Raw genomic sequence first — 25,977 nt, forward strand, 5'->3', positions numbered from 1 at the left:
GCTGGTGCTTTTTTATTCTTCCATGTTTTTTCTTACAGTCTTTTCTCCCTTACCATTTAGGCACCGAGGAGTTTTTTGACCCCACTGCAGATGCCTCGTGTATGAACACATATACAAAGCGAGATCATGTCTTTGCCAAACTGAATTTGCAGTTGCAGCGAGGTACAGTGACTCTGTTACACAAGGAGCAAGGAACTCCTCAAATGAATGAAAGTGCTTTCATGCAGCTCGAGTTTTCAGGTACACTGCCCCTAAGAAACTACCTGCCACTGTTGTCTCTCTGTGGGCCAATGTCCAGGCGATTCTCATTATTCACTGTGGTGAATAGTGTAGTGAATAGTCTAGAAAGTCAGTGCGAAAACTGTATTACTCAATGTGGAAGCATTGCTCTTAGGGGATCTACTGGGTTAGGTTCATGTGAACCTCTGGTCATAACATTCATCAACTGATGAGTACCTAACCTTATTTTTAAAATGTGTGTCTGTATTTAAAGACATTTAATATAGATATACAGACATTCCTTGACTTAGGATACTTTGACTTTGGAGTTTTCGACTTTACAAGTAGCACAAAAGTGCTGCACATTCAGTAGAAGTCATACTTCGGATTTTGAATTTTGATCTTTTCCTGGGCTAGAGGTAGGTAGTATGATATTCTCTGAAGATGCTGGGCAGCAACAGTGAGCCACAGCTCCCAGTCAGCCATGCGATCATGAGGTAAGCAGCTAATAGTCTATAGTGGACTGTGTTGCTAGATGATTTTGCCTACCTGTAGGCTAATGTAAGTGTTCTGAGCACTTTTAAGGTGGGCTAGGCCAAGCTGTGATGTCCAGTAGGTTAGGTGTATGAAATGCATTTTTGACTTACGATATTTTCTTTCTTTCTTTCTTTCTTTTTTTGAGACAGAGTCTTGCTCTGTCGCCTAGGCTGGAGTGCAGTGGCGTGATCTCAGCTCACTGCAACCTCTGCCTCTTGGGTTCAAGCGATTTTCCCGCCTCAGCCTCTTGAATAGCTGGGAGTACAGGTGCACGCCACCATGCCCAGCTAATTTTTGTATTTTTAGTGGAGACAGGGTTTCGCCATGTTGGCCAGGCTGGTCTTGAACTCCTGACCTCAAGCAATCCGCCCTCCTCGGGTTCCCAAAGTGCTGGGATTACAGGCGTGAGCCATTGTGCTCAGCTGACTTATGATACTTTCAACTTATGGTGGGTTTATCATAACTCGATCCTAAGTCAAGGAGCATTGTGTTATTGATTTATTAACATTGAACTCATGGCCTATAGCACTATGACTCATGCCTGAATGAAGTTTCTCTAATACTCATATATTTTTTTTTTGAGACAGAATCTCGCTTTGTCGCCCAGGCTGGAGTGCTGTGGCGCAATCTCGACTCACTGCAAGCTCTGCCTCCTGGGTTCACGCTATTCTCCTGCCTCAACCTCCAAAGTAGCTGGGACTACAGGCGCCCACCACCACTCCTGGCTAATTATTTTTGTATTTTTAGTAGAGATGGGGTTTCACTGTGTTAGCCAGGATGGTCTTGATCTCCTTACCTTGTGATCTGCCCGCTTCAGCCTCCGAAAGTGTTGGGATTACAGGCGTGAGCCACCGCGCCTGGCCTCGTATTATTTTTGTAACGCACATCACAGTCTTCTTGCACTCAGGACTACTAGACAGCACTTTAGCACTAGGGGGTTGTTTTAAATAGTGAAACCACAAGCAAAAAGCACAGAAGCATGAAAAACATGGCTCTAAATAGAAGACCATGGGAAGGATGTTTGTTCACAGTGTGAGAGCTGAAACGAGGGGGCAGAGCGTTGCCTTGTTTGAACTCAGGTGGGAATGTGCATATCAGTCGGCTTGAATTTTTTTCTGCTCTGTGAGTGTCTGAATGACTGACAGAGTGCCATGAGGATTAATTTTGGGGTTACAAATTTTAGCAAGTAAGCAAATATGGAATCTGCGAATAATGAGGATGGACTGGACATTATTTGCCTTCCTTTTGTGACTTTGAATTAAAGGTGTATAAATATGCAGATGTTGGTTTGGACATCTCACAAATATTTTTATTTCAGTCCATAAAGCAGTAACAATTTGAGATTCCTCAGTAGTTGAAGAAGGACAAATGATTTGTTTTTTTAAAAGCCAGTTTGTTTGACTTCATACTGTAGAAAATTGAGCTGTCATAACTTAGTATTAACTAGCAGACTACTTGAACTGAATTGAAAAGGCGCTATTTAAAATTCATTCTGCTGGGAAACTTCTAATGGTCTTTGTATGTTTAGATAGCTGGATAGATACAGGCACACTTCATTTTATTGCACTTTGCCTGATTGCACTTCATAGACACTGCATTTTTTACAAATTGAAGATTTGAAAATGAGCAAGTCTACAGGTGCCATTTTTCCAACAGTATGTGCTCACTTTGTGTCTCTGTCACATTTTGGTAATTTGCCCAATATTTCAAACTTTTCCGTGATTATTCTGTTATGGTGATCTGATTTGTAATGTTGTTATTTTATTTGTTTTGGAGTGCCATGAACCATGCCCATCGAAGATGGTAACTGTAAATACTGTGTATGTTCCAACTGCTTCACCGACTGGCCATTTCCTTGTCTCTTTTCCTCTCCTCGGGCCTCCCTATTACCTGAGACACAATGTTGAAATTTGGTTAATTAATAAACCTACAATGGCTTCTAAATGTTCAGGTGAAAGGAAGAGTCACATGTCTCTCATTTTAAATCAGAAGCTAAATGTGCACATGTCTCACTTTAAATCAAAAGCTAAACGTGATTAAGCTTAGTGAGGAAGACATGTCGAAAGCTGAGATAGGCCAAAAGCTAGGCCACTTGTGCCAAACAGTTAGCCAAGTTGTGAATGCAAAGGAAAAGTTCTTGAAGGAAATTATTAATAAAAGTGTTACTTCAGCAAACACACGAATGATCAGAAAGCAAAACAGCCTTATTGCTGCAATGAAGAAAGTTTGAATGGTCTGGATAGAAGATCAAAGCAGCCACAGCCTTCCCTTAAGCCAAAGCCTAAAGCACAGCAAGGCCTTAACTCATTTCAGTTCTGGGAAGGCTGAGAGAGGAGAGGAAACCGCAGAAGAAGAGTTTGAAGCTCGCAGAGGTTGGTTCATGAATTTGAAGGAAAGAAGCCATCTCTATAACATGAAAGTGCAAGGCGAAGCAGCCAGTGCTGATGGGGAAGCTGCAGCAAGTTATCCAGAAGATCCAGCTAAGATCCTTGCTATACTAAATGACAGATTTTCATTGTAGATGAAAAAGCCTGTTATTGGAAGAAGATGCCATCTAGGACTTTTCATAGCTAGAGAGGAGAAGTCAATGCCTGGCTTCAAAGCTTCAAGGGACAGGCTGACTCTCTTGTTAGGGGCCAGTGCAGCTGGTGACTTTAAGTTGCTGATTTACCTTTCTGAAAATCCCAGGGCCCTTAAGAATTATGCTCAATCTCCTCTGCTTGTGTTCTATCAGTGGAGCAACAAAGCTTGGATGATGACAGCACATCTGTTTACAGCATGGTTTACTGAAGATTTTAAGGCTGCTATTGAGACCTACTGCTCAGAAAAAAAGATTCCTTTCAAAATATTACTGCTCGTGGATAATGCATCCAGTCACCCAAGACCTCTGCTGGGAGAAGTATAAAGAAATTGGTGTTGTTTTCATGCCTGCTAACACAGCATCCATTCTGCAGCCCATGGATCCAGGAGTAATTTCAACTTTCAAGTTTGTTTGTTTCTTTAATTAATTACTTAATTTATTCAGAGATGAGCTCTCACTTTGTTGGCCAGGGTGGTCTCAAACTCCTGGCCTCAGATGATCCTCCTGCTTCAGCCCCCCAAAGTGCTGGGATTACAGATGTGAGTCACCACTCCCAGCCTCAACTTTTATTATTTAAGGAATACATTTCATAGGCTATAGCTGCCGTAAATAGTGATTCCTCTGATGGACCTGAGTAAAGTATATAGAGAAGCTTCGGGAAAGGATTCACCATTCTAGATGCCATGAAGAACATTTGTAATTCATGGAAGGAGGTCAAAATATCAACATTAACAGGAGTTTGGAAGAAATCAACCCTCTTGGATAACTTTGAGGGGTTCAAGACTTAAGTGGAGGAAGTAACTGCAAATGTGGGGTAAATAGCAAGAGAACTAGAATTAGAAGTGGAACCTGAAAATGTGACTGAATTGCTGTAATCTCATTATCAAACTTGAATGGATGAAGAGTTATTTCTTACGGATGAGCAAAGAAGGTGGTTTCTTGAGATGGAATCTATTCCTGGTGAAGATACAGTGAACACTGTTGAAATGACAACCAAAGGCTGGGTGTGGTGGCTCACGCCTGTAATCCCAGCACTTTGGGAGGCCAAGATAGGAGGATCATTTCAGGCCAGGAGTTCATGACCAGCCTGGGCAATACAGCAAGACCCTATGTCTACTAAAAATAAAAAAAAAAAATTAGTTGGTTGTGGTGGCTTACACCTGTAGTCCTAGCTACTTGGGAGGTAGGAGGATCCCTTGAGCTCAGGACTCTGAAGTTACAGTGAGCTATGATTGCACCACTGCACTCCAGCCTGGGTGACAAAGCAAGACCCTGTTTCAAAAAAGAAAACACAGTAAAAAAAGGAAACGACAACAAAGGTTTTAGGATGCTAAATAAACTTAGTTGCTAATGACAGGGTTTGAGAGGATTGACTGTGTTTTTGAAAGAAGTTCTATTGCGGTTAAACACATGCTTTATCAAACAGCATCACCTACTACAGAGAAATCTTCTGTGAAAGGAAGAGTCAGTTGATAAAGCAAACTTCATTGTTGTCTTATTTTAAGAAATCACCACAGTAACCCCAACACTTCAGCAACCACACCCTGATCAGTCAGCAGGCATCGACATGTAGGCAAGACCTTCCACCAGCAAAAAGATTACAACTCGCTGAAGACTCACAGGATTGTCAGTACTTTCTAGCAAGAAAATATTTTAAAATTAAGGTATCTGTATTGTAGTTTCAGGCATAATGCTATTGCACACTCAGTAGACTACTGTATAGTGTCAACATCACTTTTCTATGCACTGGGAAACCAAAAAATTTGTGTAACTTGCTTTATTGTGATCCTTATTTTATTGCAGTGGTCTGGAACCAAACCTGTAATATCTCCAATATGTGCCTATAGATAGATAGGGTTTTTTTGTTTGTTTAATTTCGAGGAAAAATAGTTAATCATCTCTAATAATCCTCTGTCAAATAGAATATCTAATATTTTTAAAAACACATTAGGCTCTCATAAGCATTGTATCAACTATTTTGCTTGTGTTTTATAGATGTAAAACTTCTAGCAGAGTCTCTTCCTCGAAGAAATTCCTCCTTGCTTTCAGTCCGGTTGGGTGGACTGTTTCTTCGAGACCTGGCTACAGAAGGAACTATGTTTCCTCTTCTAGTCTTCCCTAATCCAGTATGTACAACAGTGGGATAGTGAATGTATCTAAGGTGTTGGTAAATTGTAGTCTGTTTTAGGTGAATGATACCTGATTCATTCTGACATTTGATGATCTTGAGACTGATGTGCTGGGATTAGAGAAGTTTCTTGAATTTGTTAAAGAGAAAATGTTGGTGAGATTTATGGCTGTGCCTTCTTGCACTCCTGTGTTGTAGCCACCATCGTCTATTTTGCTCTGATTTGGAAGAAAATGCTATAAGACCACTATTTTCTGCATTTCAATGTTTGGGTTTCCTCTGTATCTAACAGTCATTTTCATGCCTTCTGACCCTTAGTCACTGCCATGAAATCTCATCTTGCCAGGGTCCCAAAACAGAAACATCTCAAGTTTTTTCTCTATATATAATTTTCAGAATATACATTATTAACGATAAGATCTTTGATCTTAAGTTGGCAACAAACTGTCCACATGGTTGAATAGTTAACCCCTTATTCTGTCCATAGTTTTATTGTGGTTGGGGGAAGGTTGTGGAGAGGGTGGGAAGACAGACTTAAGGTTTGAAAAGTTAGACATGTTTAATTTTCATTTAGCAACTGTTCATTAAATGTGCTGAGTGCCAAGTAGCATATTGTCAGTACAAAGGAAAAGATGTGGTCTCACTAGATTGGGAAAAGGGCAGAAAACGAAACAATTCTGCAAGTACTCAATCTGAGGTAAAGCGGGTTTTGATCTGATTGTGCTAAGGGAGTGTGTTGCTAAAGGGTAAGATGGTTTGTTTAGTGAATTTACTCTCCTCTCACCCTGACGTCTATGCATTTTTGTATGTTTGTTTAATAGCAAAAAGAAGTTGGCAGAGTCTCACAATCTTTTGGTATACAAACTACATCTGCAGACAGAAGTGATCATTACCCAGGTAATTTGTCCTACGTTTTTTTTTTTAATTTTTAAATTTTTAAAATTAATTTTTCTTTGAGACAGGGCCTCGCTCTCTCGCCCAGGCTGGAGTGCAGTAGCGTGATCTTGGCTCACTGCAACCTCTGCCTCCCGGGTTCGAGTAATTCTCATGCCCTAGCTGGGATTACAGGCGTGTGGTACCATGTCCGGATAATTTTAGTATATTTAGTAGAGATGGGGATTTGCCATGTTGTCCAGGCTGGTCTTGAACTCCTTGGCCTCTCAAAGTGCTGGGATTACAAGTATGAGCCACCATGCCTGACCTTTTTTTTTTTTTTTTTTTTTTTAATAATTTAAAAATTCTTTTTGGGGGGCTTTCCAGCAAAAACCAGATCAGTAGTCTTTGATCAGTAGTAAAAGAGGGAATGTTTTCTGTTTTGTGCACAGTGATTTGCTGTATGCACCCGGGTTTGACTTGGAGACAGCTTGGTCCTCTCTCAGTGGAGATGCGAACCTGAGGCTAACTGGGCAACCTTGCAGGGCCTTCAGGTCCTTGGTTTCCATGATATATGGGAGCTAGTACAACAGGCCAGTCTATGTAATTCCTGTGGAAAATTAAACAGTCAATCCTGATTAGGCTTTCTGTTTTAAAGATAGGCATAAATGTGAACTAATTGGAAAATAATTTAGAAAATGTCTGTTTTTCCAGAATTTCTCACAGGTCTATTAAGAATAAAGTTATCGTTTTTGCTTTGTTCCATGTTCTTATTCCTATTCTTTCCTTTAGCTGCAGACCCAGATGACCCAGTTTTTGAGATGCTGTATGAGAGGAATCCGGCACACAGCCACTTTGAGAGGCGACTCAATGTCAGCACAAGGCCCTTGAACATCATATACAATCCGCAGGCCATTAAAAAAGTAGCAGACTTTTTCTACAAGGGAAAGGTTCATACCTCAGGTTAACTTTTTTGTTTGATCTTCCTTTTTAAAAACATCTTTATTGTTATTTCTGGTGTTCTGGACAAGGGTTATTCAGATGCTCTGATAGCAACAAAAAAGGTCTGTAGAGTAAGTCAGTCGGGTTGCCCTGTCCTGTTACCAAATCAGGGTAGAAGTTTATGGACAGTCTTTTCCAAGATAAATCTATATCCTTAAATATTTTCTCTTTGTTTGCCTCCACTTAGCATGCGTTTAGTCATACTTTTCATTTCTCTCTTTTTTTTTCCATTTTTATGTCATACTGTCATTCTGAATAATGGCACCAAAGAATAGCAGCTGTACTTTTTGAAAGCCACTACCTTTGAATCAGTACCTATCTTAAAATATTAGAGTGATTGAAGGCAATAAAATAGTATGGGATGAGGGAGTGCATCATCTCTTTTAGGTTTCTCAATTACAAAACATTCTTACAAAAATAGATGAAAGTACTACAGGCATAAAATAGTTCCATGATATTGATTTCACACGGCTGTATTTTCAGCCAGCATTGTAACTGGAAATCTGCATCTTGGAACTGAAAAGCAACGATCTCCATACTTTTCATTTCACTAGGACAGTGGTTTCCTTGGCTACCCGGGATATTTTAGACCAGTGAACTGAGCAGGAGTGTTCAAGAATTTCCTTCTAGATGACAGGATCAGTGTTCTCTTTGACCTCCTTTGTGCAGCATTAAATACTGCAAAGTTCTAAATGTCATCATTGATTTATTTATGCCTCCCTTTTTTCCCCAAAAAGATTTGAAACAGTAGGTGCAGAAAAAGTACTTTTATGGACAGGGAGATTTATAAAACAATAGTATTTTCTTAAATGTCCCTTCCCTCTTTATTACAATGAAGGTGTTTTAGTTTTTGGACTAGTTTTTTAGTCTTTTCATATAAACAGTAGCCATAAATGCTGTGACTTCATTGCTCTGTCACTGATAGAATATAGAAGGTGGCCAGGCACAATGACTCATACCTGTAATCCTAGAACTTTGAGAGGTCGAGGCTGGGGGATTGCTTGAGCCCAGGAGTTTGAGACTAGCCTGGGCAACATAGGGAGACCTCATCTCTACTAAAAATAATTAAAAAAAAATTAATCAGGCATAGTGGTGTGTGCCTGTAGCCCCAGCTACTCGGGAGGCTGAGGCAGAAGGATTGCTTGAGACTGGGAGTTCAAGGCTACAGTGAGCTATGATTACACCACTGCACTCCAGCCTGGGCAACACAGCAAGACCCTGTCTTAAAAAAAAAGAATATAGAAAGGCTGGGTGTGGTGATTCACGCCTATAATCTCAGCACTTTGGGAGGCTGAGGCAGGCGGATCACTAGAGGTCAGGAGTTCAAGACCAGCCTGGCCAACATGGTGAAACCCTGTCTCTACTAAAAATACAAAAATTAGTTGGGTGTGGTGGCATGCACCTGTAATCCCAGCTACTTGGGAGTCTGAGGCAGGAGAATCGCTTGAACCTGGGAGGCGGAGGTTGCAGTGAAGCAAGATCATGCCACTGCACTCCAGCCTAGGAGACAGAGCGGGACTTTGTCTTAGAGGAAGAAGAAGAAAAAACAAAGAACATAGAAGGCACTTCCTTTGAAATTCCATTTTCTCTTTCAGTGCTTTTTAACAATTTGGAAATATAGTAGTTTGGAATATTTCAGAAAATGGCTTAAGAAATTCTAGTAGTTGGCCGGGCGCGGTGGCTCAAGCCTGTAATCCCAGCACTTTGGGAGGCCGAGACGGGCGGATCACGAGGTCAGGAGATCGAGACCATCCTGGCTAACACGGTGAAACCCCGTCTCTACAAAAAAAATACAAAAATCTAGCCGGGCCGGGCGCGGTGGCTCAAGCCTGTAATCCCAGCACTTTGGGAGGCCGAGACGGGTGGATCACGAGGTCAGGAGATCGAGACCATCCTGGCTAACACGGTGAAACCCCGTCTCTACTAAAAAATACAAAAAACTAGCCGGGCAAGGTGGCGGGCGCCTGTAGTCCCAGCTACTCAGGAGGCTGAGGCAGGAGAATGGCGTGAACCCAGGAGGCGGAGCTTGCAGTGAGCTGAGATCCGGCCACTGCACTCCAGCCTGGGCAAAAGAGCGAGACTCCGTCTCAAAAAAAAAAAAAAAAAAAAAAAAATCTAGCCGGGCGAGGTGGTGGGCGCCTGTAGTCCCAGCTACTCGGGAGGCTGAGGCAAGAGAATGGCGTAAACCCGGGAGGCGGAGCTTGCAGTGAGCTGAGATCGGGCCTCTGCACTCCAGCCTGGGCAACAGAGCGAGACTCCGTCTCAAAAACAAAAAAAAAAAAAAAAGAAATTCTAGTAGTTTAGGTATACTTCTCTTGCTTGCCTCCTCTCCCCCATGGCTGTCTACTACCTATTTTTGTCTCATTCCTGTTACCCTGTATTATGCCAGGTCATACTGGAGCAAGAAACTGTTGTTACTGACTTTTTTTTTTTTTTTCTTGAGACAGGGTCTTGCTCTGTCACGCCAGGCTGGATTGCAATGGTGTGATCATGGCTCACTGCAGCCTCAGTCTCCTGGGCTCAGGTGATTCTCCCGCCTTGGCCTTCTACAGTGCTGGAATTACGAGTGTGAGCCACCATGCCCAGCCTGATTTTTTTTTTTTTTTAAGCTTTAATGGAAATTCTTGGTGAGAATTGATGTAGGACTTTTGTTCACCCAGCCGTGTGAAAATTCTGACTCTCCTGTGTATTTCCAATCTTGCAGGTTTTGGTTATCAGTCTGAACTTGAGCTGAGAGTGGCTGAAGCTGCCCGAAGACAATATAACAAGCTGAAGATGCAGACCAAGGCAGAAATCCGGCAAACTCTTGATCGTTTGCTAGTGGGTGATTTCATTGTAAGTGGGCATCCATAAACACTCTTTGGGGATTGTGGAAGGGGCAGGAATTCTTCCCATCAAGTCACTACCTACTGTAGATAGGCTTATATCAGTTATGCTAACTGAATAAACAAAATATTAAATCCTTATCAGCTAGCATAGAATAAAATCTTGTGTGTTTTATAGTCAGGGTGTAGCTAATACAATGAGTGACTGTGACTAGATTCTGTGTCTCCTTAGACCAGGATGAGGTTACTTTCAAGACTCATCTCTGTGCTGGGTGCTATGGCTCACACCTGTAATTCCAGCAATTTGGGAGGCCGAGGTGGGCAGATCACTTGAGGTCAGGAGTTCGAGACCAGCCTGGCCAACATGGTGAAACCCTGTCTCTGCTAAAAGTACAAGAATTAGCTGGGCATGGTGGTGGGTCCCTGTAATCCCAGCTACTCGGGAGGTGGAGGCAGGAGAATCACTTGAACCTGGGAGGCGGAGGTTGCAGTGAATTGAGATTGCACCACTGCACTCCAGCCCAGGCAACAGAGTGAGACACCATCTCAAAAAGAAAAAAAAAAAAGACTTGTGTTTCTTCCATTTTCCAGACCTGATACTTTGTGCATGTTTCACATGAGAGTTTCTCTTTTTTACTTACTGTTACCAGAAGAGACAACTGGAATGATGCCCCAGCTTCTATTCTAGGGTGTGATGATAGGCACTTTGTGATGCCAAATGACCAGCTGTCATGAGGATGCCATAGATAGGGAGGGCCAAGAGACATCTTCACAGTCCAGTAGGAAGGCTGGGCAAGGTGGCCTATGCCTGTAATCCCGGCATTTTGGGAGGCTGAGGTGGGAGGATCATTTGAGCTCAGGAGTTTGAGACCAGCCTGGGCAACATAGTGAGACCTTGTCTCTACAAAAAATAAAAAAAAATTAGCTGGGCCTGGTAGCACATACCTATAGTTCCAGCTGTTCAGGAAGCTGAGGCGGGAGGATTGCTTGAGCCCAGGAGCTGGAGGGTGCAGTGAGCTATGATGTGCATTCTAGCCTGAGCGACAGAGTGAGACCTTGTCTCAAGAAATCAAAATAGTCCAGTAAAACAGTTTCTAAGGTGACATGGAGGTGCACTGCTACAATACAGCAGCAGGTGGCACATTGAGAAAAAGTGTGGCATCTTTTGGACAGTGCAGAGTAAGTTATAGGTGTCAGAGAGGCAGAAATGATCCAAGTAAAATCGGGTGTGTAGTATGGGATGGAGAATTAGCCCTGTTTTTTGTTTTTGGGGGTGTGTATGTATATGCGTGTGTATGTATGTTTCTACATAAAGTATGACAATTAGTATTCTCGTAAACAAAAGAGGTTTCTTTTTGGTAATGTAAATTAGCTTTTGCCACATACATACAGTTGAGGCTGATTTTGGTTGAAGGGAAGAACAATGAACAAATCATGAATTGGTGTGTTATTTTTATTTCAAATGTGAAAGCTTGTTTCTCACTAAGATGTTTTGGCATGGAAGTTCGTGGTTACCAATGCCCCTGAATAAGTAAAAATGTTTAGAGTTCTGTGTTTATTTGAATTCTATAATTTCTGTAATCCTTTAAAGTATTAAACTCTTAAATTAGAAACAAAATCAATCTTAAGTATAGACTATCCCCCTATTTAGTTATTTGCTATTTTTTTCTCCCCCGTTCAGATATTTGCCTGTGGTAATTTCTCAGATTCTCAAACATTTACATCTACTTTTGTGTTAGACTTTTGGCTGTAATACAGTAGACCACTAAGTCACTCCATAATCCCAGCTGCAGCTTCCAGAAATGCTTGAGCACCATGGATAAAGCTGTTGGGTTTTGGCAGTAATGGTTAATGACTGTTTTATTCGTACAGGAGGAGAGTAAACGATGGACCGTGCGACTGGATATTTCTGCCCCTCAGGTGATATTTCCTGATGATTTCAAATTCAAGAATCCCGTGTTAGTTGTTGTGGATCTAGGAAGAATGCTTTTGACGAATACCCAAGGTATAGTGTGAGTGGGAAATATTGAAAGCCTATCTTGGTAGATCAATCTATCTATGATTATCTAAGTAAAGCTTAATAGAACATTTATATAACATTTGTAAACTTTCAGGTTCACGTGTAACTTTTAAAACAATGAAATAATGAAAACATATCTTGGTAGATGGACCTATCTATGATAATATAAGTAAAGCTTAATAAAACGTTTACATAAAATTTTAAGACCCGAGGGTTCACTTGTTACTTTTAAAATAATAGCTTTATTGAGGTATAATTCTAAGTTTTAAATGTATAGTTAGTTGTTTTTAGTATGTTGATAGAATTGTGCAATTCTCACTGCTATTTAATATTGGGAGGACTTTTGCATCTTTCCTGACTGAAACTCTTGTGTGTACCCATTAAACACCAATTCCCCTTCCCACTCCCTGTCCCCTGGCAACCACGAATCTTTCTGTCTCTGGATTTGTTCTGAACATTTCATATGATGGAATAATGCCATGTGTGGCCTTTATGTCTGGCTTTTTCATTTAGCATGACGTTTTCAAGGTTCTTCTGTGTTGTAATATATACCAATACTTCCTTCCTTCGTATGGCTGAATAATAGTCCATTGGGTGGCTGTTCTGCATTTTGTTTATCCTTCCATTTGTTCATGGCCATTTGAGTTGCTTCCACTCTTTTGCTATTATGCATAGGGCTGCTGTGAGCATTCATGTATAAGTTTTTGTGTAAATGTGTATTTTCTTTAAGTTTTTTTTCTTTTTTAAACACCCCCATTTCTGCAATGTAGACATATATTTTTAATTCTCTATATACCTAGCAGTGGAGTTGCTGAGCCATGTGGTGACTCCATGTTTTAATATTTTGAGGAAGTACCAAATTGTTTTTGTTTGTTTGTTTTTTTGAGATGGAGTCTCACTCTGTCGCCCAGGCTGGAGCGCAGTGGTGCCATCTCAGCTCACTGCAACCTCTGCCTCCCAGGTTCAAGCAATTCTCCTGTTTCAGCCTCCTGAGTAGCTGGAATTGCAGGTGCCCACCACTATGCCCTGCTAATTTTTGTATCTTTAGTAGGCATGGGGTTTCTCCATGTTGGCCAGTCTGGTCTTAACTCCTGACCTCAGGTGATCTGCCCACCTTGGCCTCCCAAACTGCTGAGATTGTAGGCGTGAGCCACTGCGCTCAGCCCAGATTGTTTTTCCAAAATGGCTGCACCAGCAGTGTCCAAGGGTTCCGTTTTCTCCACATCCTTGTCATCACTTGTTGTTGTCTGCCTTTTTGATTATAGCCATGTTTGTGGGTGTGAGGTGGTATCTCATTGTAGTTTTTATTTGTATTTCCTCTGTAACACTGGGTATATTTATTTATTTATTTATTTGTTTTTTGAGACAGAGTCTTGGCTCTGTTGCCCAGGCTGGAGTGCAGTGGCACAATCTCAGCTCACTGCAACCTCTGTCTTCCGAGTTCAAACGATTCTCCCACGTCAGCTTCCCTAGTAGCTGGAATTACAGGCACACACCACCACGCCCAGCTAATTTTTGTATTTTTAGTAGAGATGGGGTTTCACCGTGTTGGCTAGGCTGGTCTTGAACTCCTGACCTCAAGTGATCTACCCACCTTGGCGACCCAAAGTCCTGGGATTACAGGCGTGAGCCACCGCACCCAACCAATTTTTGTATTTTTAGTAGAGATGGGGTTTTGCCATGTTGGCCAGGCAGGTCTCGAACTCCTGACCTCAAGCAATCTGCCTGTCTTGATCTCCCAAAGTGCTGGGATTGCAGGTGTGAGCCACCATGCCCAGCCCCAGTGGTGTATTTTTATAGTTGTCTTGGCACTGCTTAGCTGGAGACGGGCTGAGTGTGGTCTCTGGGGCTACACAATTGCATATTGAGCAGTTACTGCTCATCAAGCACTACCTTGGCACTAGGAAGACTGTGTTGACCAAGAAAGATGAGATCTCTCTTCTCTTAGAACATTCCAGTGGATGCTGGGCGCAGTGGCTCACTCCTGTAATTCCAGCACTTTGGGAGGCTGAGGCGGGTGGATTACACGAACTCAGGAGTTCGAGAGCAGCCTGGCCAACATGGTGAAACCCTGTCTCTACTAAAAATACAAAAAATTGGCCAGATGTGGTGACTCACGCCTGTAATCCCAGTACTTAGGGAAGATGAGGTGGGTGGATCACCTGAGGTCAGGAGTTCGAGACCAGTCTGGCCAACATGGTGAAACCCTGTGTCTACTAAAAGTACAAAAATTAGCCGGGCATGGCGGCGGGCACATGTAATCCCAGCTACTTGGGAGGCTGAGACAGGAGAATCCCTTGAACCTGGGAGGCGGAGGTTGCAGTGAGCCAAGATCTTGCCACTGCACTCCAGCCTGGGTAACAGAGTGAGACTCTATCTCAAAAATAAATAAATACATAAATAAAAATTAAAAAAATAAAAAAAATTAGCCGGGCATGGCAGCGGGCACATGTAATCCCAGCTACTCGGAAGGCTGAGACAGTAGAATCGCTTAAACCTGGGAGGCAGAGGTTGCAGTGAGCCGAGATGGTGCCATTGCTCTCCAGCCTGGGCGACGGAGTGAGACTTCACCTGAAAAAAAAAAGAACATTCCAGTGGGGGAAACAAGTGACCACACAGAAAAAGGAAAAGAAAGAAAAGACTCTGGAGAGTGACATAGGAAAGGGTTAGTGAAAGCAGCCCATGCCCATGGCAAGTCAGGTGAGAAGTGAGGAGGAAGCATTGGGCCAGCAGGTGGCGCTCATGTCAGGAGGCCTCCAGCTTTTCTAATGTCCATACTTTTTTATATTTGTGTTCTGATTTCCAAATTAATAGGTAAGTTCACACTTAGAAAATGGTAAACACAGATATTATGCTTAGAGTTGTCCTCAGTTTTCTTAAACGGGTTGGTTGATTCCCTGCCTTTCATAATTATTACATTAAGGGAAAGAGGAGGGAAATAGCAGACATATATTTGAATCTTCTCTTTTTTATCTGCAGATAACTCCAGGAGGAAAAGTAGGGATGGGTCCGCATCTGAAGAGACCCAGTTTAGTGATGATGAATATAAGACCCCCCTGGCCACACCTCCTAACACCCCACCTCCCGAGTCAAACAGCAGCAATGGAGAGAAAACGCCTCCCTTTTCTGGAGTTGAATTCAGTGAAGAACAGCTTCAAGCACATTTAATGAGCACAAAGATGTATGAGAGGTACTCGCTGTCATTTATGGACCTCCAGATCATGGTTGGACGAGTGAAAGACAATTGGAAGCATGTCCAGGATATTGATGTGGGACCAACCCATGTGGTAGAGAAGTTCGACGTCCACCTACAGTTAGAGCGTCGATTGATTTATACTTCAGATCCCAAATATCCAGGAGCCGTGCTGTCAGGCAACTTACCAGACTTAAAAATCCACATTAATGAAGATAAAATATCTGCACTAAAGAATTGCTTTGCTCTCCTCACCACCCCAGAAATGAAAACTTCTGACACTCAGATTAAAGAGAAGATTTTTCCCCAGGAGGAGCAGCGGGGAAGTTTGCAAGACTCCGTAATGAATTTAACCCAGAGCATTGTGATGTTGGAGCAGCATACCCGCGAGGTTCTGGTGGAGTCGCAGCTCCTCCTGGCGGAATTTAAAGTGAACTGTATGCAGCTTGGTGTTGAGAGCAGTGGCCGGTACATTTCTGTGCTCAAGGTGTTTGGTACCAATGCTCACTTTGTGAAGAGGCCTTATGATGCTGAAGTCTCCCTAACTGTTCATGGTTTACTCCTGGTGGATACCATGCAGACATATGGTGCTGATTTTGACCTTTTGATGGCTTCCCATAAGAACTTGAGCTTTGATATTCCAACAGGAAGCCTTCGGGATAGCAGGGCCCAGTCTCCTGTCTCTGGACCGAATGCGGCCCACTTAACTGATGGAGCTACGCTGAACAACCGATCGGCTACTAGTGTTTCACTTGACAAAATTCTCACCAAAGAGCAAGAGTCCCTTATTAAGTTGGAATATCAGTTTGTGAGTTCAGAGTGCCCATCAATGAATTTAGACAGTACTCTTCAGGTGATTTCCCTACAGGTGAATAATTTAGATATTATCCTCAATCCAGAGACGATCGTGGAGCTAATCGGTTTTCTTCAAAAATCCTTTCCCAAGGAAAAAGATGATTTAAGTCCTCAACCTTTAATGACTGATTTTGAAAGAAGCTTCAGAGAACAAGGAACTTACCAGTCTACATATGAACAAAACACGGAGGTTGCAGTGGAAATCCATAGGCTTAACTTACTGCTTCTTCGGACAGTGGGCATGGCAAATGGAGAGAAATATGGCAGAAAAATTGCAACTGCAAGTATAGGTGGCACCAAAGTTAATGTCTCAATGGGTAGCACGTTTGACATGAATGGTTCTCTCGGTTGTTTACAGCTTATGGATTTGACACAAGATAATGTTAAAAACCAGTATGTTGTCAGCATTGGGAATTCTGTAGGCTATGAAAATATCATCAGTGATATTGGCTACTTTGAATCTGTGTTTGTCAGAATGGAAGATGCAGCCCTCACTGAAGCTTTGAGTTTCACGTTTGTTGAGAAGTCTAAACAGGAGTGTTTTCTCAACCTGAAGATGGCATCTTTACACTATAACCACTCTGCTAAGTTTTTGAAGGAGTTGACGTTATCCATGGATGAACTGGAAGAAAATTTTCGAAGTATGCTGAAAAGTGCAGCCAGCAAAGTCACCACAGTACTAGCTACCAAGACTGCTGAGTATAGCGAGATGGTATCGCTCTTTGAAACTCCAAGGAAGACTCGGGAACCCTTTATCTTAGAGGAAAATGAAATATATGGGTTTGACCTAGCTTCGTCTCCTTCGGACACTGTAAAGCTAATCTTGAACATAAACATTGAATCACCAGTTGTTTCTATCCCTCGGAAGCCAGGGAGTCCTGAGTTGTTGGTGGGACACTTGGGACAGATATTCATCCAGAATTTTGTGGCGGGAGATGATGAATCCAGAAGTGACCGTCTGCAGGTGGAAATCAAGGACATTAAACTGTATTCTTTGAATTGCACTCAGTTGGCAGGTAGAGAAGCTGTTGGGTCTGAAGGAAGCCGGACGTTTTGCCCACCTTCTGGGTCTGGCAGTGCCAACAGTCAGGAGGAAGCTCATTTCACACGACATGATTTCTTTGAATCTTTGCATAGAGGTCAAGGTGAGGAGCATGTCTTTTGTTCCATTTTGTTTGATGATTGAACAAATCATCAAACTCTCACGGAGTCCTTTGTTTAAAACAGCAACAACAAAATCCTTTTCTTTTAGAATAATCCTCAGTTAATGTTTAAGAAATCAAAAAGAGTTTTAATAGAATGCCTTGTAGTAAGTTGGCATGTTTTCACCCTTTTCCATTTAATATCATATTTGGCAAAACAGAAATTTACTTACTTTTATTTTTATTTTTTTGGTTTTTTGAGACAGAGTTTTGCTCTCGTTGCCCAGGCTGGAGTGCAATGGTGCAGTCTCAGCTCACTGCAACCTCTATCTCCCAGGTTCAAGTGATTCTCTTGGCTCAGCCTCCCAAGTAGCTGGGATTACGCGTCTGCCGCCACACCCGGCTAATTTTTGTATTTTTAGTAGAGATAGGGTTTCACCATGTTGGCCAGGCTGGTCTCGAACTTGTGACCTCAGGTGATCTGCCTGCCTTGGCCTCCCAAAGTGTTGGGATTACAGGTGTGAGCCACCGTGCCTAGGCAGGAATTTATTTTTTTAAAGTGTTCCAGTTTGAAATTGGATGAGTACTCATTTACAGAGACACTTCAGTGGATGGATGTTTTTAAAGTATTGTTTAATTTGGTCAGATATATCTGATATTCTGTTCCCAAGCCGTAGGTCCTTCCTAGTTAAATATTTTGGCCCAAGATACCTCAAGGGGTTGATGTAAATAGTTTGTGGATATTATCTTCTTTAATATTCTGTCATCTTGTTCTATAATGGGTTGGTCCAGGGTTCTAAGAACAAAAGCTTATGTTTGTATTCTGGGTCTGATCAGATAAAACCAAACGGTCCAATCTGTTGGTTTTGGCACACAGAGATCAGGTAAGCCCTAGAGCATGGCTTTATTGTGACACAATTAATGCCTTTGAGAACTTAGCCTTCTGTGGTCATCACATGTTAATTCACTGATATGTGTTTATACTTGTCGAAAGATTGCTTTCTCTGCTTGGATAGAAGTTGTTTACTTAGAACTTTGTGTTGTCCTAGATTCTGATTGAGGCCTAATAAGAGGGATACATCTGTGTCTGAAAGGTAGGGAAGGATGAATAATTTGGTTTGGAAAATGCCAGCTTGGGTGACTCAAAGAAGCATAATGTAGACTCTGGACTGGATTAATGTTCACCATGTCGTGTTTTGAAGCTACCAAATGGAGCATATGATAAAAATATTGTTTCTTTTTTTGTGTAAATATATCTCGTACCTCGTCTTGCTATGAATTTTGGCCTCGGGATAGCTGTTAAGGTTTGCTCTCAATCATAGACCCCAGGTGCCAGGCTAACCTGCCCTCCTGGTCTAAGAGTAACTCATGGGCTGTATTTTGTATGCTCTATGTTTAATCAGCAGTAATGAAGTAAATGTTAAGGTTTACGGTCTATTATTTCGTCTCTTTTATGCCAGCTTTTCACATCCTGAACAACACCACCATTCAGTTTAAACTGGAGAAGATCCCTATAGAGAGAGAATCTGAATTGACTTTTTCTCTTAGCCCAGATGACCTGGGAACTTCTAGCATCATGAAGATTGAAGGAAAATTTGTCAATCCGGTTCAGGTAAATTCATGTCAGGGCAGTTGAAGTCATATGTTTATATTAACACTCTATAAATATGATATATATTTATGTACGTTACATGTTGGAAGGAAAATATATTTTCAGATATATCACCCATGCACAATACCATTGTTGAAACCTTGTTCCGATAATCATGGAATCCTTTTGTTGTGGGGAATCCATCTTGTCAGCCTTTTTCATATGGAGGAAGGGTGGGTTATCTGGAGAAAGATGGCAGATTCTTAATTCCGTTGACATTCAGAAATGGGGAAATGATTGCTTACGCAGTCAGAGTCTCCTTTCCCAGGAGGATATCATTCTTGTCACACTTGAGACATACTTAACCCAGCCTATGAAACATTGTGATCATCTGAGCTGTGGACAGATCCTTTCAACAAAGAATTAGTCCTGCCCTCTCTGAAATGAAATGGGCCAGGATAGGGATTTCTTTTTTTATGGGCATGCGTGTATGTATACACCTTTTCGTTTTTTTCCTTCAAAAGTGTTATTTTCGGCCGGGCGCGGTGGCTCAAGCCTGTAATCCCAGCACTTTGGGAGGCCGAGACCATCCTGGCTAACACAGTGAAACCCCGTTTCTGCTAAAAAATACAAAAAACTAGCCGGGCGAGGTGGCGGGCACCTGTAGTCCCAGCTACTCGGGAGGCCGAGGCAGGAGTATGGCGTGAACCCAGGAGGCGGAGCTTGCAGTGAGCTGAGATCCGGCCACTGCACTCCAGCCTGGGCGACAGAGCGAGACTCCGCCTCAAAAAAAAAAAACAAAAAAAAACAAAAGAAACCCAAAAAACAAAAGTATCATTTTCCCTGATTTCACAGGGACTAGAGCAAAGAGGAGTACGTTATAAAACAGCAGTGACAGGCAGGCTCTTAGGACGGTCTGTGGTCTGTGTCTGGCACCACAGTAGTTGGTCTGTGTCTGGCAGCTGCTCTGGAGTAACCCGGGCATGCTGTTTATGGAGTGGGCCTGCCTTTTGACATTAGTGGTTCCTCTCAGGGGTCTCTGGGACCCCTGAGAGAACTACCCCAGAGCTTTCCTTTCTCAGACTAAGCTTTTGCCCCATCAGTGGTAGCTATCAGGACAAAGTTTTCACCTTAAATCTAGCATGTGATGTAAATTCTATTGGATTATGTTGACTTACTCTTTTTTTTTTTTTGAGATGGAGTCTCGCTGTCACTCAGGCTGGAGTGCAGTGGCGTGATCTTGGCTCACTGCAACCTCTCTGCCTCTCACATTCAAGCAATTCTCCTGCTTCAGCCTCCCGGATAGCTGTGATTACAGGCATTCGCCACCACACTGGCTAATTTTTGTATTTTTAGTAGAGACGGGGTTTCACCATGTTGGCCAGGCTGGTCTTGAACTCCTTGCCTCAAGTGATCCTCCTGCCTCGGCCCGGCAAAGTACTGGGATTACAGGTGTTAGCCACCATGCCTGGCCTATGTTGACTTATTCTTATGGTTACCATTGACTTAACTGTTGTTTTGATGAAAATCTTAAAAACATTATTTTAGATAATTCTTTCTTTAAAAATAATTGTTTAAGATAATTATTTGAATTATTTAATAATTGATTAGTATTAATTTAATAATTCAATTTTTTAAAAAGTTGGTTATGAAACAGTGTAAACCTATACAAAAATCTAATGAGCCTTATGTGCCCATCACTCTGATTCCACTTATGAAGATTTTGCCACATTTGTTTTATCTGTTTTTTTTTTTTTTTTGGTGAAATAGTTTAAGGTAAATCCCAGATGTCATGCCATTATCACCCCTATGCATTTAGAATGTGTTTCCGAAAACTATGTGCTTCTTCTTACATAACCACAGTGGTATTTCATGCCTTACAAAATTAATGAGCATTTTTTGATATTATCTAAATTTTAACCGATTTTTAGAATTCGGAAATATTTTGGATCATCTCAAAAATGTCTTTGTTTTGGATTTGTTGGAATCAGGATGCAGACAACTGGAAACGTTGCATTTGGGTGATACATCGTGTAGGTCTCTGTTCATCTAGTTTCCCTCTCTTTGTTGTCCCCCCATGTCATATTTTGTTGTGGAACTAAGTCAGTTGTCCTGTAGAATGTCCCCGCTTTCTAAATTTGGCTGTTCATGTGCCACTTAACTTGTCCTCCCCCATATTTCCTGTAAAAAATCTATAGAACAAGTTTAGTTCTATGTGTTTGACTGGATTCAGGTTTCTTTTTTGGCAGGGGGGTTAGGGGGTACACTTCACGTAGGTGGTGCCATATACTTCGTATTACTTTATATCAGGAGGTACATAATTATGTCTTTTTTCTTTCTTATTGATATTAAAGTGGATAATTGTATTTAAGTGGCAAGAGCTTTGATTTTACCATTGCAAAATTCCCTGTCAGTCATTCACATAATATTTTATTCCACTAATGAACTTTGATGGCACACATTATTTAATTGGGGGTTACAAAATGGTCACTTTTTCTAATTCCGTCATTAGTTCTGTATCTATTGGTTGGAATTCCTCTGTTAAAAATTACCCTTCATTAAATAAAAATCTTGTCTGAAAAAAGTTTTGTTTTTTTTTTTTGAGACAGGGTCTTGCTCTGTGGCCCAGGCTGGATTGCAGTGGCATGATCTCCGCTCACTGTGTCCTGCACCTCCTGGGCTCGAGTGATCCTCCCACCTCTGCCTCCCGAGTAGCTGGGACTACAGGCCTGTGCCACCACACCCTGCTAATTTTGTAGTTTTTTGTAGAGACAGAGTTTCACCATGTAGCCCAAGCTAGTCTTGAACTCCTGGGCTCACACAATCCGCCCGCCTTGGCCTCTCAAAGGCCTGGGATTACAGACGTGAGCCACTGTGTCTGGCTGAAAACATTTTTAATAAGAAATTGTAATTAAAAATGAAGCAAAAGAGAAAGGAAAGATAACTAATCATGGATCATCATGATTTTTTTCTAAAAAGTACTACCAGTCCTAAACATTGACTGTTAACTAACTAGAGATGATCAGCCAGTTTTAGAACCATGAACCTTGTTTCTCAATTCTGTAGTGTCTCCACACCAGACTTTTGTCAATGCTCTTCAGTTTCTGCATTCATTTTTGTGGGGTCAGAAAAAGTGACTTCGTTGATTCAGGCATAATCCACAGTACTTACTGAACTCTTATTGTATGTAGATTATTGTGTAGGGTACTGAGGGAGGGTCTCGTGAATAGAAGTGGGGCAAAAAGAGCTGAGGACAGAAAAGAGAGATAGTCTTTGCTATCAGCTAACTTACAGCCTCATGTAGGAATCATGTAGGAACCCATAAATAGCAACTGTAAACATTTATGGGCATTACATTTATGTGCATTTAATAATAGTAGTAGCGTAACTGAATTTTTCTCTTTTCAATACAGGTGGTGTTAGCCAAGCATGTATATGAGCAGGTTTTACAAACGCTGGACAATCTCGTGTACAGTGAAGATCTGAATAAGTATCCAGCCAGTGCTACCTCTTCCCCTTGCCCTGATTCTCCTCTGCCTCCACTCAGTACCTGTGGAGAATCTTCTGTTGAAAGGAAGGAGAATGGATTGTTCAGCCACTCCAGCCTTTCTAACACCTCTCAGAAGTCATTGTCAGTGAAGGAAGTCAAATCCTTTACTCAGATTCAAGCCACCTTTTGTATATCGGAGCTTCAGGTTCAGCTAAGTGGAGATCTGACTTTGGGGGCCCAAGGTCTTGTGAGCTTAAAGTTTCAGGACTTTGAGGTAGAATTCAGTAAAGACCATCCCCAGACTTTATCTATTCAGATTGCCCTGCATTCTTTGCTGATGGAGGACTTACTGGAGAAAAATCCAGATTCTAAATATAAGAACCTGATGGTGTCTCGAGGAGCTCCTAAGCCATCTACTTTAGCACAAAAAGAATACCTTTCTCAGTCTTGCCCCTCAGTGTCCAACGTGGAATATCCCGATATGCCTCGGTCTCTCCCTTCCCACATGGAAGAAGCTCCTAATGTCTTCCAATTGTATCAAAGACCCACCTCTGCATCCCGGAAAAAGCAAAAGGAAGTCCAAGACAAGGACTATCCCTTGACCCCACCTCCTTCTCCAACAGCGGATGAGCCCAAGATACTTGCTGGAAAGAGTAAATTTGATGATTCCTTAGTCCACATCAACATATTCTTGGTAGATAAGAAACATCCCGAATTCTCTTCCAGTTACAATCGAGTTAACCGGAGCATTGATGTTGATTTTAATTGCTTGGATGTGCTGATCACACTGCAAACCTGGGTGGTGATACTGGACTTTTTTGGAATCGGCTCCACTGCAGACAACCACGCCATGAGGCTGCCTCCTGAGGGCATTCTACACAACGTGAAGTCAGAGCCACACGCCTCCATGGAGTCTGGACTTCAGGATCCAGTGAACACCAAGCTGGATCTCAAGGTATCCTCAGTTCCCTTTGGCTGCCTTAAGCTCTAAAAATGGATTTGCCCTTGTTGATTTAAATGCAAGTATTTTACATTTACTTTGGAAAATAGCTCTTGTTGGCAGGGGAGCTATCTAGTCTTCTAGGTGTTTGTTACAAAAGGTAGACGTTAATATTTTGGGAAAGGTTTTACTGTAAATCCATCTGGAGGAGGGAAAGTAAGTGATTTAAGAATCTTGCCTTTTCTTTGAGCTCTATAAATCAGAGGAGTTGCTTTGCTTCTCTGAACCGTAGTTTCCTCATCTTCCATCGTCTAAGATGACTAAATGAGGTGATGTGTGGAAGACACCTAGCAAAGTGTGTAGTCTGTAATAGCAACTTTAAAGCGTGGCTTTTGTTACTGTCCCCTTTCTCTCAGAACATTATTTGCTTTCATTGAGAGCAACAGCATAACTGTTAATAACGGTCTCGCCCGGGCACGGTGGCTCACGCCTGTAATCCCAGCACTTTGGGAGGCCGAGGCAGGCGGATCACAAGGTCTGGAGATCGAGACCATCCTGGCTAACACGGTGAAACCGCGTCTCTACTAAAAAATACAAAAAAATTAGCTGGGCATGGTGCGGGCGCCTGTAGTCCCAGCTACTTGGGAGGCTGAGGCAGGAGAATGTCATGAACCCGGGCAGCGGAGCTTACAGTGAGCCGAGATCGCATCCCTGCACTCCAGCCTGGGTGACAGAGCGAGACTCCGTCTCAAAAAAAAAAAAAAGAATAGTCTCAAAAGTTGGACTGCCTGAGTTTGAGTCCTAGTACTTTCACTGTACCCATGTAGCGATGTGGTCTGGGGCCAACCGCTTAGCCTCTTTTGCCCTTAATTTTTTTATCAATAAACTGAGGATGTTCAGTGGCGCCCCCGTCATAGGGTTGTTGTAAGGCCCTCCACACAGTGTGTGGCACACAGTAAGGATTCAATGAGTGGTAGCCGTTATTATCTTTATATTACATGGATTATCAGACTTATAACTTGTCCTTGATACTCATGTTGTAAGTATTAAGGAAAAAAAAAAACATGAAAAAGACAGCATTTGAGTTTAAGGCTGTTCTGCTCTGTGTGATGGAACAGCAGGATGTGAAAGCAGTTAACCTGAATAGCCCATTTGAGGGCACATAGGCTTGTTGTCACTAGCACCCGTCCAGAGCCCTGGAACCCTGGCCGTGGCTGGTAACATTTGTGTGCCTCAAGGATGTTCTTCATCCACATGTCTTAGCATGTGTGGACTTGCACTTACTGCTGGGGAGAAGTCAGGGAGGAGAATCACATTTTATCCAGATGCCGTTTTCTTATTTCCCTAGCTGATAGTAAGCCTCATTCCTCTCGAAATGGAAGACATCTCAGGGGAGAGATGGGAAAGGACCAGCTTAACGTTTCTTGTTCAGTGTCTGGTAAATGAATGACTTTGCAGTACTTCGAGTCCTCTGGTACCCTGGGTTTAGCAAGGTGGATGGAACCTGGAGAGGTGTTAGCCATTCCTTTGGGCTTTATGTGTCTGTACCTGGAACTGTATTTTTGCAGTGCCTGTGATGATCTGTGTCAGGAATTCTTTGGTGTTGAATATGCAGTGCTCCCAGAGGGCTTTGCCTTGATTGATGTGGCTGGTTCTACAAGAGAACAGGACTGGATAAGTGTCCCTCAACAATGCATTTTTTAAAATAAGAATTTTTGAAAAACATTTTTATTGTGAAAAAATTCAGATATGTCACAGAGAAACAGTATAATGAACCCCCATTTGCCCAGTCCCTGTAATTCATCACATTTACTTTATGCCTTTTTTCTTTGCTGAAGTATTTTATTTATTTATTTACTTATTTATTTATTTTGAGATGGAGTCTCGCTCTGTTGCCCAGGCTGGAGTGGAGAGGCATGATCTTGGCTCACGGCAACCTCTGCCTCTTGGGTTCGAGTGATTCTCCTGCCTCAGTCCTCCGAGTAGCTGGGATTACAGGCGCGCACCACCATGCCTGGCTAATTTTGTAGTTTTAGTAGAGACAGAGTTTTGTCGTGTTGGCCAGGCTGCTGTCAAACTCCTGACCTCAAGTGATCTACCTGCCTCAGTCTCCCAAAGTGCTGGGATTACAGGAGTGAGCCACCGCGCTCAGCCTGCTGAAGTATTTTAAAGCAAATTCCAGATGTATCATTTCATCGCTACATACTTCAGTATTTATTTCTAAAAAAAACAATGGACATACCACAATGCGTTGTCACATCCAACTAACAAGAATTTCTTGGTATTTTCTAATACCAGTCCATAATCAGATTCTCTGATTGTCTCAAAAATGCACTTTTATTGGTGGATTGTAGAGTAGTGAATGGTTTAAGAAACTTCTTGCCTGTCTATTCTGTTGGTCTCTATAATTCAGTAGAATACTGTGCTTTTGCAAGCCAAAGTTTTCACATTTACAAAATAAGGAGAATTAAATAAAACGATGCATGAGTTTCTCCTCTCTTCTCTTCTCTTCTCCTCTCCTCTCCTCCCCTCCCCTCCCCCTTCCTCTCCCCTCCCCCTCCCTTCCCCCCTCCCCTCCCCC

General features: G+C 42.2%; 1 protein-coding gene across 2 annotated transcripts in view; it reads left to right on the top strand.

Moving 5' to 3' along the window:
* VPS13D (vacuolar protein sorting 13 homolog D) overlaps positions 1 to 25,977 on the top strand; it is a 285,687-nt gene that overhangs the window by 32,263 nt on the left and 227,447 nt on the right. For both annotated transcript variants that reach the window (XM_025382385.1, XM_025382394.1), the window contains exons 13-21: positions 61 to 240; positions 5,333 to 5,463; positions 6,287 to 6,362; positions 7,131 to 7,301; positions 10,045 to 10,175; positions 12,038 to 12,170; positions 15,165 to 17,378; positions 18,836 to 18,987; positions 22,380 to 23,411. In XM_025382385.1, coding sequence (XP_025238170.1) covers positions 61 to 240; positions 5,333 to 5,463; positions 6,287 to 6,362; positions 7,131 to 7,301; positions 10,045 to 10,175; positions 12,038 to 12,170; positions 15,165 to 17,378; positions 18,836 to 18,987; positions 22,380 to 23,411 — 4,220 coding nt within the window. The remainder of the gene's footprint in view (positions 1 to 60; positions 241 to 5,332; positions 5,464 to 6,286; positions 6,363 to 7,130; positions 7,302 to 10,044; positions 10,176 to 12,037; positions 12,171 to 15,164; positions 17,379 to 18,835; positions 18,988 to 22,379; positions 23,412 to 25,977) is intronic.

The sequence above is a fragment of the Theropithecus gelada genome, chromosome 1, assembly GCF_003255815.1.
Source record: "Theropithecus gelada isolate Dixy chromosome 1, Tgel_1.0, whole genome shotgun sequence".
Taxonomy (NCBI): domain Eukaryota; kingdom Metazoa; phylum Chordata; class Mammalia; order Primates; family Cercopithecidae; genus Theropithecus; species Theropithecus gelada.